This window comes from Nymphaea colorata, chromosome 8 (assembly GCF_008831285.2).
Source record: "Nymphaea colorata isolate Beijing-Zhang1983 chromosome 8, ASM883128v2, whole genome shotgun sequence".
NCBI classification, from domain to species: Eukaryota; Viridiplantae; Streptophyta; class Magnoliopsida; order Nymphaeales; family Nymphaeaceae; genus Nymphaea; species Nymphaea colorata.
Genome location: NC_045145.1, coordinates 16,980,393 through 16,999,672, shown reverse-complemented (window position 1 = coordinate 16,999,672; position 19,280 = coordinate 16,980,393). Strand labels below are relative to the sequence as shown.

At 42.7% G+C, this 19,280-nt stretch overlaps 4 protein-coding genes across 4 annotated transcripts; 3 read left to right on the top strand and 1 right to left on the bottom strand.

Moving 5' to 3' along the window:
* The first annotated feature begins 125 nt into the window (after positions 1 to 125).
* LOC116258891 (protein-tyrosine-phosphatase MKP1) lies at positions 126 to 5,010 on the top strand. Its single transcript, XM_031636335.2, has 3 exons — positions 126 to 283; positions 628 to 3,202; positions 4,298 to 5,010. Exons 2-3 carry the CDS (start codon positions 782 to 784, stop codon positions 4,379 to 4,381), a joined length of 2,505 nt encoding a protein of 834 aa, XP_031492195.1. The 5' UTR covers positions 126 to 283; positions 628 to 781; the 3' UTR covers positions 4,382 to 5,010.
* A 1,117-nt stretch (positions 5,011 to 6,127) lies between these two features.
* On the top strand, positions 6,128 to 10,117 carry LOC116259293 (uncharacterized membrane protein At3g27390). The gene is made up of 10 exons (XM_031637032.2): positions 6,128 to 6,328; positions 6,548 to 6,656; positions 6,751 to 6,940; positions 7,346 to 7,482; positions 7,901 to 8,189; positions 8,371 to 8,477; positions 8,648 to 8,804; positions 8,882 to 9,077; positions 9,199 to 9,442; positions 9,864 to 10,117. The coding sequence occupies exons 1-10, from the start codon at positions 6,157 to 6,159 to the stop codon at positions 10,048 to 10,050; spliced, it is 1,788 nt and encodes a 595-aa protein (XP_031492892.1). The 5' UTR covers positions 6,128 to 6,156; the 3' UTR covers positions 10,051 to 10,117.
* Positions 10,118 to 11,001: 884 nt separating this feature from the next.
* Positions 11,002 to 12,551, bottom strand: LOC116258449 (sufE-like protein 1, chloroplastic/mitochondrial). The gene has a single exon (XM_031635610.2). The coding sequence runs from the start codon at positions 12,262 to 12,264 to the stop codon at positions 11,233 to 11,235; it is 1,032 nt and encodes a 343-aa protein (XP_031491470.1). The 5' UTR covers positions 12,265 to 12,551; the 3' UTR covers positions 11,002 to 11,232.
* Positions 12,552 to 15,367: 2,816 nt separating this feature from the next.
* LOC116259725 (fructose-bisphosphate aldolase, cytoplasmic isozyme 1) lies at positions 15,368 to 17,948 on the top strand. The gene is made up of 2 exons (XM_031637635.2): positions 15,368 to 15,475; positions 16,747 to 17,948. The coding sequence occupies exons 1-2, from the start codon at positions 15,448 to 15,450 to the stop codon at positions 17,790 to 17,792; spliced, it is 1,074 nt and encodes a 357-aa protein (XP_031493495.1). The 5' UTR covers positions 15,368 to 15,447; the 3' UTR covers positions 17,793 to 17,948.
* Positions 17,949 to 19,280: the final 1,332 nt, after the last annotated feature.

Sequence of the window (19,280 nt, the reverse complement as noted above, 5' to 3'; positions counted from 1 at the left end):
GTGTGGTGAGCGCCCCATTAGATCCGATCATCTGTCTGGATCGGATACTTTACATAGGTACCAAATCTATGAAGTGGTTCGGATCAGGAACGGAGGGTATGCTGCTGAAGTTTGAACTGAACCCGTGGTGCCGATTGCAGCGCCCAACCACTTCACTTGCCCACGGTGAATCGAAGGGCCTTTCATTTCAGTACTTCTAGGGTTTTGAACTTCTCTAGAGTTCGTCCCTCTCTCTCCCTCTCACACGCACACTCTCTTTGCATTATCGTCGTCAGATCGCCTGGTCAGCCTTTCGATTCTCAGATTCTTGCGTGAAATTTTCGCTTTTCCACGTTTTTAGTTGGTTTTTTTTCTTGTTATGACGTCGCTTTTCGGTCTGTACTCCGTTGCTGTTTCTCTGTTTTGGCTGTAGCAGCTCGATGCTGTTTTTGAAAAAAATGGATTTTGGTTGTTTCTTAGTGATTTTCTCGTCGGTTTTGGTGGTGGGCATGTATTTTTTGTGGTTTTCGCTAGTTTATATTGTCTTTAATTGCGCGAACGACTGTTTCTGTTCGTGGATTTTGAGTCTTTGACGTTGGTTTGTTCACGGATGCCCTTTAATCCGTTCTTATTCTTTTGCTTTTCTAGGGATTTGGTTGTTTTTGATGGATGAGTTGGTGCGCTGCTTGAGTGGCGACAAGGGTTTCGGGCACGGTGGATTGTTCGTGAAAAGTGGAATTGCCGTTAGCATTTGGAATTTGTCTTTCTCTTTATAGCTTGATTGGTGTTACCAGTGATTGAAATGGTGGGAGATGGGACCGATTCGAGCGGTTCACGGAGACAGTGTCAGGTTTCCGGTGGCCAGAAGCCATTCTGGCGGTCGGCCTCTTGGTCGGAGCGGTCGACGCCTCCACTCCCCTGCAACAATGGAAATCCGATCACTAATGCTTTCGATCCGGAGAGGTCGATTAACCCTTTTCGGGGATTCCCTGCACCCCTTACCCCTCGATCGCAGCAGAATTTGAAGGCTCGTTCGTGTTTGCCGCCTCTTCAGCCGCTAGCAATCAATCGGCGTAACTTGGACGATTGGCCTAAAGCAGGTTCAGATGATACAGGGGATTGGCTTCAGCCTCCCACTCCAGGCGCTAGGAAAGAATTTGGTAAGCCCAGTGAAGGATTGACGCTTGATTTGGGTTCCTTTGAGGAAAATTTGGTCTCATCTGGATCACATATCAGGAAGGAGAGAATTGCTTACTTTGACAAAGAATGCTCGAAGGTTGCAGATCATATCTACCTTGGCGGGGATGCGGTGGCGAAGAATCGGGAAATTCTAAGGCAACATGGTATCACCCATGTCCTCAATTGTGTTGGATTCGTTTGCCCCGAGTATTTCAAGAGTGACCTTGTATATAAGACACTCTGGTTGCATGACAGCCCATCTGAAGATATCACAAGTATACTCTATGATGTCTTTGACTACTTTGAAGATGTGAGGGAGCAAGGTGGGCGAGTTCTTGTTCATTGTTGTCAAGGAGTTTCACGTTCTACGTCGTTGGTAATTGCTTACCTTATGTGGAGGGAGGGTCAGAGTTTCGATGATGCATTTCAGTATGTGAAGGCTGCTAGAGGAATCACGAACCCTAATATGGGCTTTGCTTGCCAATTGCTGCAGTGCCAGAAGAGAGTTCACGCTGTTCCTCTAAGCCCAAGTTCAATGGTGAGAATGTATAGGATGGCACCACATTCACCATATGACCCTTTACATCTCGTCCCAAAGTTGTTGAGCGAACCTTCTGTGACTGCTTTAGATTCTAGAGGTGCTTTTATTGTGAACATACCTTCTGCAATTTATGTCTGGATCGGAAGAAAATGTGAGGCGGTCATGGCGAGAGATGCCAAAGCAGCTGCATTTCAGGTTGTTCGTTATGAGCGGGCACAGGGTCCTGTCATCGCAATTGAAGAAGGTGATGAACCTACTGAATTTTGGGATGCCTTCTCAAAAAGTGTTCTTTGTGGTGAAAACTCTGGCACCGTGATGGAGGTTAGGAAGCACCATATAGAAATGGCGACTGACGTTTCAGTAGGTTTGAAGAAAGTTGATTCATACAACTTAGATTTTGAGATTTTTCAAAGAGCTCTTACAGGAGGCGTTGTGCCTCCATTTTCATTGTCATCTGGCATAGGACTTGAAACTCATCTTCCAGCCAGAGAAAATGGTTGGAGCATACTCAGGCGGAAGTTTGTCTCTGGTGATGTAAAAGAGTGGGTTTCATGTTCTAGAGTGATGCCATCTGTTACGGTCTCACTGAGCAATGTTGGTACATCAATAGATACAAGTAGATTTCCGTGGTCCGAAAAGTTATCATCGACGTCGTCATCATCATCGTCGTCGTCGTTGTCAACTTCAGCATTGAAGCCACCACCTCTTAATCTTTTCTCTGTTTCTCTTGCTTCAAGTGTAAATGAAAATCTGAATAGTTCTGAGTCTCCCTTCTCACCTTCAATCTCAGCCAATTCGTCGGTTGCATCCCCTGCATCGTTGATTTGGCCCAACACAGTATCAAGTTCACCTTCCAAAGGATCTTTCCCTTCTCTTGCACAGCGTAGAGGAAATATGTCGCGTTCACTTACATTACCGATGTTCAGGAAGGAATTCACGGTGCTGGGTAATGCTTGTTCTTCTGCCTGTACAAGTGCGTCAATTGGCATGATGGAAATGGATAAGCATAATGGGGAGCAACCTTCAGATTCCAAACAGTACGATTCAAACGAAGACAGAGAAACAAGTGTAAAATATCAAAGGCACGTAAGTTTAGGGGAAGTAGCATCAGCTGCGTTATGTCCGAAGACTGGTTCTGTGACCAGAAGTGACTGTTCTGATAAAGAATCCTCTGATATTGTCGCATTAGACATTGCGTTTCCTCAAGCTCCAGGTCTGGTGCATCCTATTGTGTACCAGTGGCCAAATTTAAAGCAGATTAATCCACTTGGTTTGGATGCGGCTAATTACAAAGGAGTACTAATGATCCTAATACCAATCTCGGTTTCTTTAGATAGGCAGAAAGTCAAGGCCCTGAACTTGTGGGTAGGCAGTCAGTGGGAGATAGATTGTAAGTGGTTAAATGGTGGCAGTAGAAAACAGGAACCTGAGATGATTGATTGGAATCAAGTTGGTACGGAGTTCTTGACAAAAATGGGGTTGCCGACTGATCTCCTTGTGCAGGTATACACATCTTTCTGCCCTCTTTCTCTATAATACTGATCCGTCATATCATCATCATCATCATGATTATTATTATTATTTTTGTATTTGGCAACCTGCAATTTTGTTGCTCTTCGTGAATGTCATCGCTTGTCCCCTCTCATGTCTCATCTGTTGTTAATAAAAGAGGAACATGGGGACCAAGTGTCTGGAAATACAACTGTATGGCATACTGTTTTTTCCATTTGCTTGAATGACTTCGTGTGCAATCTGTTATCTGTCCCGTTGGTAATCCTTATTAAGGGAAAGCTTTACTATATGGGTGTCTGGTGCAATTGAATTTTATCCGTCTCATCAGTAATCCTTTTAAGGGAAATCTCTAATAATTGGATTGTTGGTGCAATTGAATTCCAAATGCATGCATTGGTTCTGTAGGCTCAAGAACTTAATGTAGATAGCGACATAGTTCAGGTCAATGGATTTCAGTTCACTTTATGTTCGTGGCTGATAGAGAATAAGCCAAACAGATCTTATTTCTTCTAAGTAAAGTAACATGGCATACAAAAAGTTGGAGCTGGAGCCTAATTATTTGCTTATTCATCACACACTAAGCAGAAATATGACAAAGTTTGTCGGTAGAGCGAAGTGAAGTTCTGCAGAGGAATTCTTGAAATGCGATGATAGACTGCCCAATGGTATCAATTTTTTTTGCATTATTATGAATATTTTTTCTGAATATTTTACTTTTTAAGTGCACAAAATGTTAGAGTACTGAAAGCTTCTGCTGATATCGCGTGATGATATGCCCTCGGCTCCCTTATGATGGAGCCAAGTAGCTGCACGCCTTCAAAACAAAAAATTCCCGGCCACATTGCGTGAAATGTGATTTCTTGTGGTCTATGAGAACCGAAATTGTGCTAAATACCGTAGGTAGGTGAGAATTAGTGGATATGCTAGTGGGGTGTCCGCCCGATGTAGGTTCTTTGTCTTGTATAATTTTTTTTTTGTCTGCGACGGTTATCTACCAACCGGAGTTAATCTGTTTGTTGTTTTTCATGTGACATCATATAAAAGGTATCGTTCTTTTGACAGCTTTCTGCATGTGATTTTGGGCAGGTGGTCAAGGAGGAAGACCGGCCTGAAGGTTTTTGTCATTGGTTGAATTCCTTGGTGGACAAGGAGATTCAGAGGACCAACTAAGTGCAAATATTCACTATGTTCTTCGTCTTAGCATCACACACAGTAGGTTGCCCCAATATGTGATATTGGCCAACTTTCCTAATAAAGTCGGCGGTATTTGGCATCATCCTTGATTCTTTCAAGGGATTTTTGATCTTCAGCTTTCATTGCTTATTCTAGCGGCTCGAAGATGATGAAAGGTGACAGGTTTCGCTGTTCATGCGCCAGAATGCAGTTTCTTGATGCAGGAAACCTCCCAACTGCTCAAATTTGCGGATGACTACTGTTGCAGCTGGTGGAAAGTACGAACTGCTATCCCAGGAGTTTGACAGCGAGGCTCGTCTCTGTGTTTGTCCTTTTTCTCTCTTAGGCAAAGTTGATCTTCCGAGGGCATGGAGTTTCACCTTGGTGATTCCAGAAATCTGATTGTCTCATAGTCGGAAGCGACCTACTGAAGCTGGATTTGCACGATTTGGTCCGTCAAGCTGGTTCATGCAATCCTTTCTCCAAGCCCACCATTGCAGCTGCTTTAATTCATTGACGGCCTCATGGGGTTGAGCTGGAGTTCTCCGCGCATTGCTGTATAATGTTGGGTTCTCCAGTTTTGTACATTAAATAAAAAAAAAAAGTTAATCGTAGCTCTTCATAAAGATCCTTCCTGCTCATTGATACGCATATCATACAACGGTTCGAGGATAGACCATGACCATATCTTATCCCATCTGTTTTGGCCAGTGATTGTTAGGTAGCCGGGATTCGAGTAGCATAGATGTCAGGAGTTTAGCAGCTATTATGTTTGCTTTTAAAATGTGGATGTACTTATAAGATGAAATTTGCTATAGGTCATGAGATTTTAAAATATTTCTTTAACAAAAAATAAATAAAATTGAGGCAGAGAAGACTGCCAGATTTGGTGTAATTTTATGATTGGCTTATTGATTATCATATAGGGAAAGAAGCGGTAGATCTTAGCAGATGGGCAAAAATGCTGGATCTCTATTTGCAACCGAAGTAGCTTTTTGTGGATGATAATCAATGGTACAATTATAATTTTCTATCAATTTCAATTATTTTCTTTGCCTCAATTTAATTCTTTTTGGCTAAGGAAAAGAGCTTTATGCTTATTGTTACCAATGAATTTGAGTAGACTAGAGATTTTACCTTTTTATCTTAGTAAAGATATAGTTGGTGGAATTTGATTTTGCGTTCGAGTAACTAATCAAAAAGCAAGGATTCTGAAAAATAGCAAATCAACTTCATGATTTAGGTGACACTTGTGTTATAATTTCTTATGCTGAGTGAAATGTTAATTTGGATTAGTTACTGCGATTCGTGTTCACATGGTGTTAAGGCGAATTTATTTGGGAGCTTTAATCCTTTAACCATGCTGTCAATCAACATGAACTCATTAACTTCCATGGCAATCAGCTGGCGGATCATAGAAAATAGTATTCTGGTTGTTCTATTATCCTAATTGTTGGTGCGAGAAACAGTGTAAGTATCTTGTTCAGTAACTGCACATTTGAATCCAATACCGATCTAATTAGTCACAATGCGAACAAAGTTTTGGATTTTAAGCTGGTGGTATTGGGTTCAGTTCCAGAATATCAAATAGAGGCCCGGCTCCAATTGATAACCCGATTGGGTTGAACTTAGTAAGGCCTACACCCGAACCAGGCACTTTTGTTCATTAATCCGGATCTGACCCGCCCCGCCTTTCGCGAAGACTCTCCGTTCCAGTTCCCGCCGTTTCTTGATTCAAGCCGCCGCCTCATTCAGCGTTCGGTCAGTCTGTTATGAACAAGGACGACACCTGGCTCTCAACACCTTCATTTGAAGGCCACGCCTTCTTCTCTCTCTTCTGCTCGGGAAGGATGGAAGTTCCAGTGGGGTTCCGCTCATCTATCTGGGGATTAATTCGCTTCTTGCCCTTCTTCTTCTTGCTTTTGGTTCTCGGATTGGTGAAAGGTGACGAACTTGGATTTTTCTCCGCTTGCTTCCGCTTTTTTCGATCGAGAATTTTTTTTTTTGGTTTAAGTGCGGATTGTTTCTCTGATGTGATACATGTTTTAGTTCATTTCGAATGGATTTTCGGCGATATTGTATCTTCTTGGTGGTGGGTTGCTTGAATTGATTAGGCCAATAGCTTCCAATGACTAATGGCGGTGTAAAAAATTAAACTTTCAGCCGCTCTTTTTGGAAACATCGTGGCTGGTATCATCTTTGCTGGAAACTCTGCCGTTGTTCTAGGCCTTTGGCCTGCACATGCTTTCTGGACCACCTACGCTGTGGTGAGGTATACTGGTTGTTTCTCGCCCCCTTGATTCGGCGGGTGGTATTAGAAATTTCTTTTGCTTGTTACTTCACCCATTCTTGGTATATTGTTGCAGAACCAAGAGGCTCGGTCTGCTGTTGAAGATTTTGGTGTTGCTTCTCCTACCTGTGCCTTTGGTTCTGTGGTTGATTCTCTCTATAGTTGGAAGTCTTCTTGTTGGGATTAGCTATGGGCTTTTTGCTCCATTGGCTGCAACTTTGCAGGCTGTCGGTGCAAAAGAAGACCGGCTTTATCATTGTTTGGTGGTGCGGACAATACAGAGATAATTTTCTTTTGTTTATGGCTCAAACTCAAGAGAAACACTTGTGCTGCAATCTGCTGTGGAGCTACTAACGTGGAAACTTTGAATTCTATACACTACCACTTGACGGAAGTTGCAAAACCATGATAACGTTTCGAATATAATTGTTTCACCTGACATTTTTATTGACCTTAGTTGGACTGAATGTACCAAATATATGAGCTATTCCAATGGCTTATAGAAGTTTCGAAGCCAGAAAAACATTTTTAAGTTCATGGTTTCATCATTAGCAGCAGTCTGTTATCAGTGCTATGATTATGCTAGTGTGCTTACTGTTTCTTTCTATCTACAATATTTTAAGTTTATGCTGTTTAATCTGTAAGACTAACACGTTCGTACTTGTTATCAGGATGGTAGTTGGAGTGCGATTAAGAGAAGCTGCACATTTGTTCGGGATTTCACAGATTTGTGCTTTCACTCCTATTTTTCTCTTATGGATGACATGATAAAAGATATAGGAGACGATGATTGGCGTCTTGATGTTAAGTATGATCCTTTGCTTTTCTGTTTCCCGCCAGTAATGTCATTGTTCTTCGAGTATTTACTTGCCGCTTTAAACATTCAGTTTTCTAGAGTACTTCAAATTTGCTTTATATCTAATGCAGATCTTTGTTTATGTTTAGTGTGGAGGATATTTTCTAGGTTTTCTCTCTTAAAAATGACATCTCAAAATCCAGATAATTTTGTATGCATTACTATGTCCTAACCACTTATAAGTTTAATACCATTTGCAGCACATGATTCTACGACTGTTCCTGAATACCTAGTTGCTTAGTACCATGCGCAACAGAGCATTTCGAAAATGGCCATTATTTTGAGATAACTATCATTCTTAAAAGGGGCATGAGGCTGGACATATCTTCCATCTATTGACAACTGAAATTCTTTTCATTCTTCTTCCAAGGTTGTCAATGGTACCAGGTATATTTCTGGTAAGCATGCTTGCTGTGGCCATAGATGTGCCAATGATAACACTTGTAGCACTGGTGAAGAGCCCCTTCATGCTGCTGAGAGGTTGGCAGCGGCTATTACAAGACCTGATCGGCAGAGAAGGACCTTTTCTAGAATCTGTGTGTGTACCATTTGCTGCTCTTGCCATCGTACTGTGGCCCATTGCGGTCTTGTTTGCATTCGTTGGAGCTATCCTTGCTGGCTTTCTGATAGGACTTTATGGAGGAATAGTTGTTCATCAGGTATGTACTTTTTCATGCATTATACTTTGAAAATTCTGTCACCTACCTTGTTTTATACTCCAGCTTTATTTGATTAGATATAGTTATGTTGCCGTCTCAGGGCATCCCTTTTTCATATAAATGTTGTCATCCACTTCAAGTGCATTCATCTTGTTCACGCTACTAAATTAATTGGTTTTAGGAGAATTCTCTACGAATGGGGCTGGCGTACGTTGTCTCAGCAGTTGCATTGTTCGATGAATACACCAATGATTTGCTCTACTTGCAGGATGGATCTTGCCTACCCAGGTAGCTTTGGTTGCACCATAATTTCTACAATTCTGTTATCGGTCGTTAGTTGAAGATGCCAATGGCACTTGGCATCGTATGGCAAATAGAAAGAGAGAACGTGATTTCCTTGTATGACCAGGTCAACTATGTGCGTTTAATGCTGCTTGTGTGATGCTTGTGGCAGCCAGGCCCAAATACAGGAAACATACAGTACCTCATTCTGGACAACTCGAGAGAGGTATATCTTTAGATAAGCATGGGCGTGAACACAGTGGTTCATTTGGAGAAAAGCTGGCTTCAGTAAGGTCAAGAAGATTTAAGGATGTTGAGGTTACCGTTGTTCAGGTGACTACAAGTACAAAAATTAGCCCTTCGCACCTATTAATGCTGTTTAATAAATTTGCATAATTTTGAATTCTCAGTTGTGGGATTGGCTTTTTCAATCTTGTGAGACGAATGGTAGAATGCTCATACAGGATGGTCTACTCACTCTGCAAGATATAGAGGAGTGTCTTCACAGAGGAAGGTGCAAGAAAGTAACAATTAGGCTTCCCGGTTATTGCATTCTGCAGTGCCTTCTTCGATCTGCCAAGTCTGATACCTCTGGTTTGCTGCTCAGTACGATATGACATCCTTTCAATGGCGGAAGAGTTTGAATTGACTTATCATTTTTTTCCAGTTTATTGTTACAGAGGTTCATTTATAACAAACACTAAAACAATGAAATCGATTGTTGCAGCTGATGACATGGAACTAACTCTATTTAACTCTTCGAAGGATAGATTCTTGAAAGATTGGTTTCTGAGGCCGCTACTTATTATGAGGGAGCAGATTAAAGGGCTCCATCTTGATGACAATGAGATGCACTTCTTCAATAAGTTGATCATGACCTGTGACAGCGAGAAGCTCGAGGATTGGAGTTACGGGTGTTTTCCTTCTGATGACAATATCAGGAAGGCTCAACTGCAAGCAATAGTGAGAAGGTGAGCAGGTCAAGCAGGTGTCGGTTTTAAACGTTTTCTTTGCCGAAGACGAAACATCTTATGAACATTCCGAATTCTCCCATTTTTTAACAAAATTCTGCCGTGAGAAGGAATGGATTGCACCTATGTTGTGTGATTGGGTGCTTTAAGAACATTAACATTCCATTGCACTGATCTTACTGCGTTAATGCAGAAAAACACTTTAGTTTGTAATGTCTCTCCACAAAAGTAATTGTCTGGGTCAGCATTGGTAACACCTTTCATTTCCGTTTCTGTGCATTTCCTCTACAAACATACAGTCAGTTGGCCCTCCAATATTTCTGGAACTTGGAAGGCATGGTTTTAACTTTCTACGCTTGCTTTTCTTATAAGTTGATATTTCCAGATGCAGTCTCACTTGAAGTGACGTTTTTTTCTGCAGGACACAGGGGATTGTAACTTCTTTGTCGAGAATGCCAACCTTCAGGCGCCGTTTTCACGATTTAATTAGGACACTATACCTTGAATCCAAGGAGAAGACCGGGATGGCCTCATCCAAACATGACCTTAATGAAGGGGCCGACCCTGAGAGCAGCAGCAGGACGAAGGAAGTTGATGCAATTGTGTAAATTGTTTATCCTTCCTGTACATGAACAACACTATTTATTTTGTGTAATATCTTGAAAACTTAGCGCACTCCAAGGTCTACACCTCTTTTCTGCGTCGTAAATACTTGGTGAGTTCCCACTCAAGATTTTGATTTTGCAGAAACCGTCTTGGAGTTGTCCGCATTTGTTAGGTACGTTAATGGAAGACGTGGTGCCGTGCGTTAACCGAAAGTTCGTGAAATAATAACTATATCCTTCTGGCTTTGTGTAAACTATAAATCATAAAGGATGTTTTTACAGTTCTTGCAGGACTCGAGATTGCTTTTTCAGAAGAAATTACCAGCTTCTTACCATTACTTTTGGAAGAAGTGCCTCTCACAATTGGCCTTAACTTGACCTGAATCGACCAGATGTGAGGGAAAAGGTGATACAGATATTCCTCAACATTCTATACAAAATGTTTGGGTTGCGCGAGTTCACCTATATTCACATCCAAAGCAAGCATGTGTTAAATAGGTTGCTTCATCGAAGTGTGCACTATATTTGGAGAGGATGGGATTTACTTGGATTCTCGAAAATACAAAATTCAGATTGCTTAAACACCTGCAACTACCTCTCCACCCTAGTCTCGGGAATCAATTGAGCTGTTTTTACAAATATGTCAGCGAAACACACTTCATAGCTTTACTGGTAACAAAAGAAGGATGCAAAAACAAGTATTGAAAAGAGACTATGCCCATTCAATGGAGGAAAACGCTACTTTTGGGAAAACTAATAACTAAAAGCAACTATGGCAATAAACTGATGTAATAGTGTTCATATGACACCGAAGCAAAGAGAATGTGTTCCAAACAGCAGGATTATGCAAGAGGCGAGAATCTTGTCATCGACCGATCGGTCGAACAATATGCTGATTTATCAGCAGCAACAAGTCGATGTGACCTAGAAGAATAGACAGGATACAAGCACAGAGGAAAAAAAGTTCCACATATTGATTCTTTATATGTTCTTGTTCTAAGTTAACAAATGCAATCGTTTCATGATTTCCAAGGAAAATTCTTGTCATGTATCGTCTCCGTTAACCGTTAATTACTATACAACTCTTCATAATGAATAAAAATAACTGCAGAATAACGGAAACAGGAGGACGAAAGGATTAAAAATTTTGCCTACTAATGTTGCAGAAAAACAAAGCTGCAATCCTCATCTCCCATCAACCTCAGACGGGGTCTTTGCCTCAATAGAGATCGCGTGCAGCCCAGCCTCCATTTCGTCCTGCAGAAGATCATAAACAAGACGGTGTCGCTTGATCAGGCTTTTCCCCTCGAACTTCTTGGACACGATTTTTAGATTGAAATGGGTCTCCCCACCACGCGAAACTCGACTCCCCACGTGGCCAGCATGAGCATGAGAGTAATCCTCAATATCTAAATCAACAGGATCAAGCCCTCTCATCAACTTCTCTCTTATCCTATCTGCTCTACCTAGGAGAGGGCAGGCTTCCCCATCATCCTCATCTTCATCCGACTCCAAGTTCATCTCTTCTCCTTCATCATCCGCCATCAAACCTCCATCGATCCCCGGATTCTCCGCTGGACTAGCGCCGCCTTCTCGAGTGGACATCCCCTGAGAGTCCATGAAGAGCTCCAGGGCCTTCCTCTGCATCAGCTTCAGCATGTTCAGGAATCCGTTATTCCTCGAAGGGGTGAGGCTCTGCTTCAGCCCGAGCATCTGGATGAATTCCGGTGACACCCCGACTATATCGGACGGTGGGTGGCCGGAGAACGCCTCCACGAGAAGTGCGGCCAGACCCTTGGTGAGTCCGGAATCCGAATCAGCCTCGAAGAAGACGTTTCGTTTCTCGTCGTCGAGGAAGGCCCTAACCCAAACCTGGGAGACGCATCCCAGCACCTTGTTCTCCGGGGTTTTGTACTCCTCGGCCATTGGGCTCAGCTGCTTGCCGTAGTAGAGCAATTGCTCGTACTTCGCCCGGGGGTCTTTCACCGTGTCGAAGAGACGGATGATGTTCTGGAGCTTGGGCGGCAGCTGTTCCACCGATTGGACGCAGACGGGAGTCAAAGGGGAGATGGGTTTTGGGGACTTCTTCTTCGATGATGATGGGGAGTAGTATGGAGTTATGGAGATGAATCTGGCGGTGAATCTGATGGGTTTTTTGAGGTAGAGTTTACGGGTGATGCTTGGGTGGAATGCTCGGAAAGAAGAGCAAATCGACATGCTTTCTGCTTCTTCTTCCTCGCGGCGTTTTCCCTTGTGGAGATTGATTCAGGATACGTGAGGTGATGGGTATTTCACATATATAGATAGATGGTTTCAAGATTCAAGGGGCTCGAGGGAGCGGATTTGGATGAAGAAGAAAGGGGCAGAGTGGGACGGAACGAGGGACGGATGATCCCTCCCGGCGGGGCCACCTTTGTTCTTCAAGAAGGGAGATGAAAACCCGTGTAGACCGGCTGCGGATCCTAGTTGCCAGCAACAGGTTTCTTGCCACTTCAGTCCACCCCGTTCCCAAACAAGTGTGACCTGATAAGCCAAGTCTGGGCTCACTTTTGTGGATGAATCGTGTTTGTGTCAGAACTCGTTGATGTGGGATTTAAATCTTGGTCCAATCAGATCTGGATATAGGATTCATGACCGGGAAGTAGTGATGGAAGTGTTCTAGTGTAGTGGATTGAACCGGTCTAGTATCATACTTCGGCTTCCCTGCTATGGTCTCTTGGTTCGGTGTAAGGGTCATAATCAAATCCAGGCTAGAGATCAAGTTTTTTAGTCAAAGGAGCAATCAAATTTAGACTTGAAAACTGGAACTGGCTCTCTGATGCGGCTCACGAATCCGTGGGAGCTCCACACGCTTAGATGGTCGGTTTAACTTGTGGGAAGCTTTTTTCTGATTCACAATGAGGAAAATAAAATAAAAAGGTTCTACAATTCTCCAATGATTTCACAAAAAAAATGTTCAACGGCTTTCAGTGTCAGGGTAGAGCCAAAGGGGCCCCTTAGTTTTTTTAAAAATGTTAAAACATTCATTGACATTTTTTAGGAAAGAAAAACTGTATGCCTTTTCTATCAGGCCCTTCTTGAAATTTTGTAATGAATATGGATGCGTCCTTTATATATATATATATATATATATATATATAAAATGGGACCTCATCCTCTAATGAGTTTAAAAACTTTTAAAAGATGAAAAGAATTGCAAGTAAGATTGCAAACGCTGGTGCACTTGATACTCAAGTTGAAAAGTGCATCATAAAACTACTTTTATACCTAAGGAGTATACAAGAAAAAGCTGGAAATTGAGTATACAAGAAAAAGCTGGAAATTGAGTATACAAGAAGCTGAAAATTGACTATTAAGAAAAAGAAAGTGCCGCATATCAGCCGGCTAAAAGACCTGACTATCGAAATCTTGGAGGACATGAAATTAAAGGGTTGAGCAGAAGGACAATATTTCTGAATTCTTCCGTGTGCCGGACAAATTGAACCAAGCGGCGCTGCCCAAATCTCCGGCCCACTCTTTCTCGGCCGCCTTCTTACTGGCCTCAGAAAAAAGTGCGTATCAAACTATAGGCTGATGGAGCTTGGAATCCTCATTTGGCACTTATCCGGAAAACCCCGGATAAACTGGGGATGCTCTAGAAGTCTGGGGCCAAACCTCCTCATCAAAAAGAGATGCGCCCATAGGATGATGTGACGCGATACCGAAAGATATTTTCTTTTCCGACCTGCAAAACAGGGAGCAGCAGAGCAAGTAGTTTCGAGGCTGAAGCTCCTGACTGGCTCGCCAACTCCCCGACCCAGTAGCAGGCACTGTTCTGCTCCCGGCTGTCCAGGTTCGACACCCTTTCAAAAGATCCACCAAACCAATCGAAGCCACTCGACATTATGTCGAAAAAGCCAATCGACATTACGCCGGAAAATTAATGTCGCTCCTGCAACTTGTTCTGTGCTTAAAAAAGGAGAGAAAGAAAAAACTGTGAGACGTTCTCTCTCAATCTGTCACAAGTCCCAACAAGTTTTAAGACAATACATGTGGAAGATCAATCCACTTGGTTGGGAGCAGTAGTATCAGCGTTCAACCAAGGGCTGAATGAAAGGACTTCCAATGGAGGTCTATCTGCAGAGGTGTATCGTCTCATGCTGTTCTCTAAAACCATAAAAATGGCTTCCGCTTTTTCCAGAGAAAGCCAAAGCTGTATATTATGTACATCTTGTTAAACAAACATGATATAAGCAAAACATGAGGGAGCTGGTAGTTGACCTTAATAAGAGATTATCAAAATAGCTACTAAGTCAAGGAATCGGATATTTTAAAAAAACAATGGAAAAGCCCGTTCCCCAAACATCTGGATTTCCAGCTTTTAAAGATTAGTTTCCACCAATCTTATTTATATCACTCTTAGGGCATTGAGCTCAGGCTTTCGTTTTCATTTTCTAATTTTTTTTCTTTTTAAACCACCACTTCAACCATCTATTTGAAACAAACAAAAAGTATGATGAGTTCATTTTGTTTTTAATTAGAGATCTGGGGATTAGGCAAGCTTTTCTCACTTTATGCCAGGAGATGCACTTTATGTGAACATGATGGCGTCGTCACAACTAAGCAAAGATCTGTGAATAATATTTTTAGAATTCCTGCTAGTTGTTAATAAAAATGGAGTATCCATGAAAGCTTACTTTGCTCCTCATTCTACAATTCCTCAAGATTCTACAATTCCTCGAGATGGTTTGGTTTAGAAAGTCTTGGTTGAACTTTTAATGGATTTATTAGACTCGCTTATGTTCAGGTGGTGAGCACGAGGAATATTTCATCATATCATCCGACTAAAAACTAAAATTTTCACCATTTTTACTATCCAACCAAAATAATAAGATAATAGGTCTGCTTAACACAAAGAAAAAGATGAAGAATTATAGCGTCTAGGAATCTAAACAGTTCTAAAACCTCGGGTTCAAGTATCGAAGGCACCACTTCTTCATGGAAAACTTTCCCTCGAGTTCATGGATATGAGAGCGGACCCGGGGATCTGATCTGAGACTGTGGTAGGAGATCCAGATACGCGGGGATGGCCTGGGTGGCAGGCTGGTAGTAGTTGGAAAAGTGGGGTGTTGTTTAGAAAAAGGGAAAGATATTGGGTGGGTCGGAAAAACCGAGAGCCAACCAAAATCCAAAGGGCGGAAAATCCACGTTGGTTATCCGACGACGGATAACGCTCCATGGGCTCCGACATCGACACGTGGGCGGTCGCAAGAGCCGGAGATCCCAATGGAATATGCCTATCCGTCCCCTTCTACCCAACCAATATAATCGGGTCCGACGATCCAAACTCCGCCTTCGTGCTCCCTCTCCGTCCCCTTCCTTCCTCCTCTCCTCTGCACCCCTTCCTTCCTTCCTTCCAAGATGTCGGCCTTCATCGGCAAGTACACTGGTGAGCGCTCTTCTTCTTCGTCACTCTTTGTTCATAGTTTGCAGAGTCACACTTCTCTTCTCTACTCTGCTGTGAGGGAGTTACTCTCTACTCTTTCTCACATACGCGCATACACACAACGAGTCTGAAGCATGCTGTGTTTATGGAGCGAAATCTCCATTTCTCTTTGATTTTTTAACGTGTCATGTTGCTTTTTTTCCCGTTTCTTTTCTGCTTTTAAAGCTTCATTTGAGAGTGTGTATCAACTTCTGGGTTCATCCTCTTCTCTAGTATGGTATTTCTTTTTCTCGGAACTGTGGATACATCTTTTTCCGCAATAACTCCAGTTTTCTTTTTACAGTGAATGGATTTAGTTTAGACTGAGTTATGTATATTCTAAAGGCATGAAGTTGAGATTTCAGTACAAGTCGTCCGGTGTTTTGAATATGTTCTCTCTCTTTTATTTCTTTTTTCCAAGAAAAAGACCTAGTCTGAATTTGGGAGTTCAAAATATCTTCAGATTTCTCTAGTCTGAGTAGTCAGTTTGTTTGTTTTTTTTTTCTCGCTTCTTATATGCATGGTATTTTTTTTTTCTTGTTTGATTGTCTACGGGATAAACTTAATATATGTTCTTGTGGAGAAGACTGGCCCCATTTGCTGCTTGTGGGAGAGAGATGCATTTGCTCTGGTTTAACGTACGATAACTCGTTCCTTTCTATTGTTTATGGAGGCGACTAAACAATCTCTGATTGACTGCTGTTCACAGTATCATTGTTCATCTGTTATATTTTATTGTCTGACAACTTTAAAAATGGTTGTTTTTCCTCGTCCCCTGGCATGATTTCTTACCCATCTATGCTTTGATTTGCGGGACCTGCAGGCCCTGATCTTTCCCTTCATATTTTGTCTCTGCAGAGTATTAGAAAGTGTTTTAACTGAGGAGCTTTGTCCTTATTCTTAAGCATTTTCTTCGACTTGTGAAGATAATGTTTTTTCGTTTATTGTAATTCATGCTTTAAGTGCATTGTTCCAGTTGACGATGCTTTCTGAGCAAAGAATGTATATGAACTTTCCTGTTGAAGCTTCACGATTCTCATGTATCTCGTAGCGTTTTCATGGAAAACTTACATAATGTTTAAGCTGTTTCTTGATTTAGTTCATTTTTTTCTAAGCTTAACCAACATCCTTTCCATTTTTACATTTGCTGCATCATTTGTTGGTGATGAACTCATGAAACAGTTTTTGATATCTTCTCTGCTCACTGCTTTCTTGTTCCTGCTCTAAATGTGCAGATGAACTCATCAAGAATGCCAAGTACATCGCCACCCCTGGCAAGGGAATTCTTGCCGCTGATGAGAGCACTGGCACCATAGGCAAGCGTCTCGCCAGCATCAATGTGGAGAATGTCGAGTCAAATCGCCAAGCCCTCCGCCAACTCCTCTTCACCGCCCCTGGTGCTCTCCAGTATCTCTCAGGTGTCATTCTCTTCGAGGAGACACTATATCAGAAGACCTGTTGCGGAAAGCCCTTCGTTGATGTGCTGCTTGAGGCCGGCGTTCTCCCCGGCATCAAGGTGGACAAGGGCACGGTGGACCTCGCCGGCACCAATGGAGAGACCACCACCCAGGGGTTCGATGGCCTCGGAGCCCGGTGCCAGCAGTATTACAAGGCGGGTGCTCGGTTCGCGAAGTGGCGTGCAGTCCTTAAGATCGGACCATCCGAACCATCTGAGCTCTCCATCCAGCAGAATGCTCAGGGCTTGGCTCGTTACGCCATCATCTGCCAAGAGAATGGCCTTGTCCCCATTGTTGAGCCAGAGATTCTCACTGACGGCGGCCATGATATCGACAAATGTGCAGAGGTAACTGAGAAGGTGCTAGCTGCTGTGTACAAGGCCCTCAATGATCACCATGTTCTTCTTGAGGGTACCCTTCTCAAGCCCAACATGGTGACTCCTGGATCAGACAGTCCCAAGGTAGCACCCGAGTTGATCGCTGAGTTGACGGTGAGGGCGCTCCGTCGTACCGTTCCCGCCGCTGTTCCCGGCATCGTGTTTCTGTCAGGAGGCCAGAGTGAGGAGGAGGCAACACTGAACCTGAATGCCATGAACAAGTTAGATGTGTTGAAGCCGTGGACTCTGTCCTTCTCCTTCGGCCGTGCCCTGCAGCAGAGTACCCTCAAGACATGGAAGGGGAAGGAGGAGAATGTCAAGGCTGCGCAGGAGGCTTTCTTGGTCAGGTGCAAGGCCAACTCCGAGGCCACACTTGGCACGTATGAAGGTGGAAACGCCGGTGAATTGGCATCACAGAGCCTTCATGTGAAGGGATACAAATATTAAGTCGTCTCCTTGTCGATTGTTCGGTTGCTCACTTGGCCTCTATGATGTCTTTGTTACAAACGTTTTCTTACATTCGAAATTGGGAGTGCTTTTTCTTCTTGTTAAGCAGACATTTCGTCCTTATAATATTGCTAACTCTGATGTGAGTGACTGCTACGGTTGCTACTTGCTACCTTCTCTCTCTCTCTCTCTGTGTGCGTGCTTACTTCCTTAGAAGGGACAATGCCGGAAAGAAAAAAAAAAAATCTCCCAAACTACACCCAGTCTGCTTACAGTATCTGGTTAATATGCATTATTCTTTTGCTTACGAGTACTTGACTCACCAATTAATACGCTGAAGACTTAAGAGGGATACAAGAGACGGAACTGATGGCCTTACAATGAGCCACTGCTTGATCACCTGTAACAGCTGAGGTTTGTTTACAGGTGGTCAAGGTTCCTGCGAGAGAAAATGGATGTTCCAATTACGCTCTGTTGTGCAGGTTACAGCTGCTGTTACGGCATGTAACTTCTGTTTTCATGACTTCCTGAAAGTCGACTGAACCGTTCGAGAAGAAAACTAAAGTGGATTCAATTGGACACAAAAAGGTACTACCAGCAGTTGATTTGTGCAGTCGGAGACCGAGGTTCTTCAGTTGCACAGAGACCCATATAGGCTTGATGAAATTCGGTGAGGTTTTAACTCTAGTATCGAAATCTAAGTTTTAAGCCACAAATTTCTTCGATCGATACCATTGCTAGGGACTCGAATCTGAACTGTAAATTCCTCCAATGGTATGATCAGCAGGTCATCCACTTATGTACTAAGCATAAACTACTGTAGTGTCATTCTTCTGAAGGCAATATAAAGAACAGACCGTTTCCAAATCAAATTCTATGAATACTCTGCTTTCCAAGTGGCTATTTTTTATTGGCCCGATGCTACCTAGTGAACCGCATCAAAATCTTGATATCTTCAACTTGAAGGCGTTATGAGCAAGAGAGAATAATATCATCCACTAAAAAGATCTTGAAAAGGAAGAAACCAACAACCCATGAGCGCAAGTTGCTGCAGTGGGCATACTGCCAGAGAGCAGGGCACGCAATAGTTGGCCAAGAACAAGAATCCATAAGTAGCCACTGGAACATGCTTTATATAATTTAAAAAAGAGAACATAGGCCAAAAGTGGACCAGATGAACAAAAATCCAAAGATGAGAACAGTTGAGCATATGCCCAAGTTTATGCCCATTAACACAAAAGAGGGCAAACTAAATGCAGTGAACGTCTTACACTTATTTTATTGTCCACAGACGAACCCCAGTGTCATTATCAACTCTGTCAAGATTGATGTCAACAGATTCACCTGTACATTGTCCGACCTCCATGCCAGAGAGAGTATCACCAGGTTCTAGCAACAGCCTTATTTCGAAGTCCAATGGTAGGTTGATTTGGTCTAGATATCTTCAAAACTGAGATCGCTGGTTTGCAGATCAAGATTCAATACTAA